General features: G+C 41.4%; 1 gene segment (V, D, J or C); it reads right to left on the reverse strand.

Annotated features, from left to right (window-relative positions):
• Window positions 1-2,813: 2,813 nt before the first annotated feature.
• LOC101592791 lies at window positions 2,814-3,396 on the reverse strand. The segment is given in 2 exon segments: window positions 2,814-3,220; window positions 3,326-3,396. Coding segments are annotated over 2 exon segments (453 nt in total).
• Window positions 3,397-3,990: the final 594 nt, after the last annotated feature.

The following is a 3,990-nucleotide window of genomic DNA, read 5'->3' on the forward strand; positions in this document are numbered from 1 at the left end:
ACTTATGAGGAAGGAAAGATGTGTTTGACTTCAAAAAATTTGAACTGGGTGGGAATAAATTAATTTCAAAACATCCATACGAGTGAAGGTAAAAATGAATATGTTACTTTCTTTGGAAGTGGATAGTGCAGAAGTCACCTGTAGTAGATCTGCATACTCCAGGGTCTCTGCAGTTGACATGATACTAAGAGGAAAGAGAGGAAAATTCAAAAGACAACAGGAAGCCCTCACAGCCCATCCTTCTTTTCTGCCATGGCTCCTGCAATCTTTGCTTGTGTTAGGTGGCTCTTCTGCACCCACTGCTGGTGTTCAACGGCCCTGTAGTGGTTTCTGTGCCTGGGCTCACACTGATGTCTTCTCACTGGATCTCTTGTACAGGAACACAAGGCCACACCCTTAGATGTCACCGACTTCATCTATAAAAGTGCTAAAGCATGAACACTGAATAGGAAATGGTAAAAACATCACCTCTAAAAGTACCTGAACACCTGATCTTGGGGCTGACACAGAGCCCAGTGCATTTGAGTGCCCTCTGGAGTTTAGAGTCCACAGGAGGAAGGTTACTGATTGGGCTCCCACTTAAGTCTTCTCACTTGGGCTCTTGAGCAGGAGTACTTTGGCTCAGCTCTCCCCAATGGATGAACACTGAGCATGGGCACAGATGGACATGGCTGAATGTTGAAGAAGGCCTGGCTACATCAACACAGCCACCTGTGAATTAGAAAACACAAAGATTTCTCTGGGATGAGCCTAGAAGGCAATGTAGCCACCTGGACTGATGCTCACCTGTGTGCAGTCCACCTGTCAGAGCCTTCACTACACACCTGTCTGCAGGTCTCCCTTGACTTTCAGGACTCATCTCTCCTGCTGTTGATATTCACCCAAATGAGAGAAGATGAGTTATTAAACATTTTTCCAAACACATAGAAAGTACAACAACAAGAAGTGAACCTATGTGGGAATCATGTCATGTGAGATGACACGGTCATAGATAGTAAAACTCTGGACCACCGAATGACAAAAATGGAAGATACTCTAGGGATCCTTTGGCCTCTCAGGGTGATCCCTAGTACCAATGAAGTAATGGAGGTAGGAATGAGGAAAAGATAGACAAGAAAACAAGATCTGGATTAGGCAGTGAGGCATCTGCCTGGTTGGTGAAAGGACTTCATCAACAATAGTAAGACCCTTTAATTATACCTTTAGAGCCTAGGTTATATGGTAATAAAATAAAGCTTTTCTTCTGGAGGGTTAACAACCTAAGTATGCAGACCAAAATTAGAAAAAAAGGAGGGCCATGAGGAAAGCCAACATTTTGGCCCTAGCCTTCAGGTCAATTAAGACTCAGGACATATGAGAACTTGTACTGTAACGTCATGTAACTCAGTAGTGCCCCAAATTTTCTGATCAAGGAGATTATGGGGCCAAAGAGGAAAGTGATCGATGATGTAGAGTGTGCCTAAGGAGAGTCACATGGAGAGAAAACATTCTCTCAGGCTTTCACAGAGAGCACATTGGCCAAGCAATGGCCATGACTCATCCACATGGCTGACACTGACAAAGTGTTTTTTACACAAAGTATTTCTACAATCTGAGGTACAGGATCTCAGGATAAAGCCTTAGGAGATTTCACTGACCTTATCAGACCCAAAAATTACAATTCTTGTTGCATAGGTTCTGCTTTACCTTGGTTTTAACCATCCAGCAGAAAAGTATAGAAAGGAAGTATAAGAAGTAAAGCCATGCTGTTATGTTGAGCTGTAGGGGACTCAGGTCAACAATTTCTGACACTGCCAGTCAAGCAGAAGACCCAATACTATTATGGGCTACTGGACTCCTTTAGAATATTTTGCTGAGTTAAAACACCTATGATATTCAAATAACAGAACTTAACAAAAAAGGATATACAGATGAATGTCCATTTTGTGTCTGTGTATTCAAAGTGATTAGGATAGATATATAGTTGCATTCTCTTAATAAATAGAGGGATTGGTTCTAATACTGTTTGTAAATAGTATATCATGTCTTCACCTTGTACAGCAAATAACCTCTTGGAAGAGAGTATGCAATGTGTTAATTATTGGAACTGTCCTACCAATTTGATTTGAAAGTGTCTCATTGCTATTTGTTTCTCAATAAAATTATGGGAAATAATAAAAATATATAAAAATAAAATAAATGTGTTAAAAACCCAACAAATATAGTTTAAAACAATAAAATACTATAATATTAGATGTTATATGCAAATATTCACTTAAAGGAAGAAAACAAAATGAAAGCTATAGAGCCCATTATCATTCCAATCACAAGAAGAGAAACTACTGTCTAGAAGATGAACAGCAAGGCCAATGGAGGCCAAATATCCCTAGGGCTCTGGGCATCTGCTCTTGTTTGGGTACACACTAAGGTAGGGATCCTGGGTCTTGTTGTGGTCCTCAGCAACCAGTGGAGGGTTTGAAAAACAATGGTTGTACTGCACATGGCTTGTTGGTACTGATCACTTAGAAGAGAGGCTTTTATCTATTCCCAGACTGAATGCTTCTCAATATGGATTTGAAATTCCTATCAGAATTTACCTGGTTTTCTAAGATACTTAGTACCTGATCCTTATGACCACAGCAGAATCATTTTGGGACAAGTATGAGGTCGTGTTTTACACAGTGGACAATGTTCTTCTGTGTAAACAAGTGTGTCTAATGATAGGCCTCAGAGATAAGGACAGATATATGAACTAGGAGTATCTAGGGGTATGTATTAAGTTGAAAAGAAGTCTCAGATTCTAAGAGGAAAATAATTCTCAAATATATGGAAAGTTAGTCTTGATTCTTCTGCATTCTCATTGCCCCCTGCTGGCCGAAAGAGACCCTGCAGGGAGGTTTGTGTCTGGGCTCACACTGATATCCCCTCAGTGTGTCTCTCGCACAGTAATACACAGCAGTGTCCTCGGTTTTCAATTTCGTCATTTGCAGATACAGCGTGTTCTTGACGTTGTCTCTGGAGATGGTGAATCGGCCTTTTACTGAGTCTGCATAGTATGTGTTACTACCACCATAGTCAATGCTTGTGATCCACTCCAGCCCCTTTCCTGGAGCCTGGCGGATCCAGTTCATCCAGTGGTTAGTGAAGGTGAATCCAGAGGCTGCACAGGAGAGTCTCAGGGACCCGCCAGGATGCACCAAGCCTCCCCCAGACTCCACCAGCTGCTCCTCACACTGGACACCTGCAAACACAGAGACATTTCACTCCGGGAACTGTCACATAAGCCTACTGTTCATCTCATTCATGTCCACTCACACTCTCAGTATTAATTGTTCAAAATAATCACTTTTCAAAACAGCAACAAGGAAAACCCAGCTCAGCCAGAGCTCCATGATAAGCCGTGGGTGCTCAGTGCTTATCCAAAAGAGGGAAAACCTGGGCGTCAACAGCTGGGCTTCTCTGCAGCTCTGCAGTCTGGGCTGGGCTGGGCTGATTTTCACTAGCAGAGGGAGGCCCTATTTGCATGGCCTCCTGCTATATAAACAACTGTCTTGGGGCAGCTTCAGATAGAGATGGATACAGAGCACATGAGAAGGTTGTACCAGATATACTGTAACATTCACAATTAGCATTATATAACTTCTTATGATTACTAAGCATGCTAACTCTGTCCTGAATTGTTCATAGAGCAGGTAAATATTGTGAGAAGGATGTAGGCCAAACTGATGAGATGGTCTTATCATATGTGAGCTCATATCACATGGGTCCACTATGCTTCTTGCATCGAGCACAGCTTCAAAACTAAGGAAATGAGCAAACTCATTGTTGTGTACATCTGTATCTATAAGAAAATTAATGAGGTTAAATATTCAACACCTGTCATGCACATCATAAGAAGTTATATAATGCTAATTGTGAAAGGGAAATTATAGAAACAATACCTTCTGCAATAGCACCAAGGAAAATGAAATACCTTGGATTTAATCTAACTGAACAAGTCAAAGATCTTTT

This window comes from Octodon degus, unplaced genomic scaffold, assembly GCF_000260255.1.
Source record: "Octodon degus isolate 3935 unplaced genomic scaffold, OctDeg1.0 scaffold00255, whole genome shotgun sequence".
Classification (NCBI taxonomy): domain Eukaryota; kingdom Metazoa; phylum Chordata; class Mammalia; order Rodentia; family Octodontidae; genus Octodon; species Octodon degus.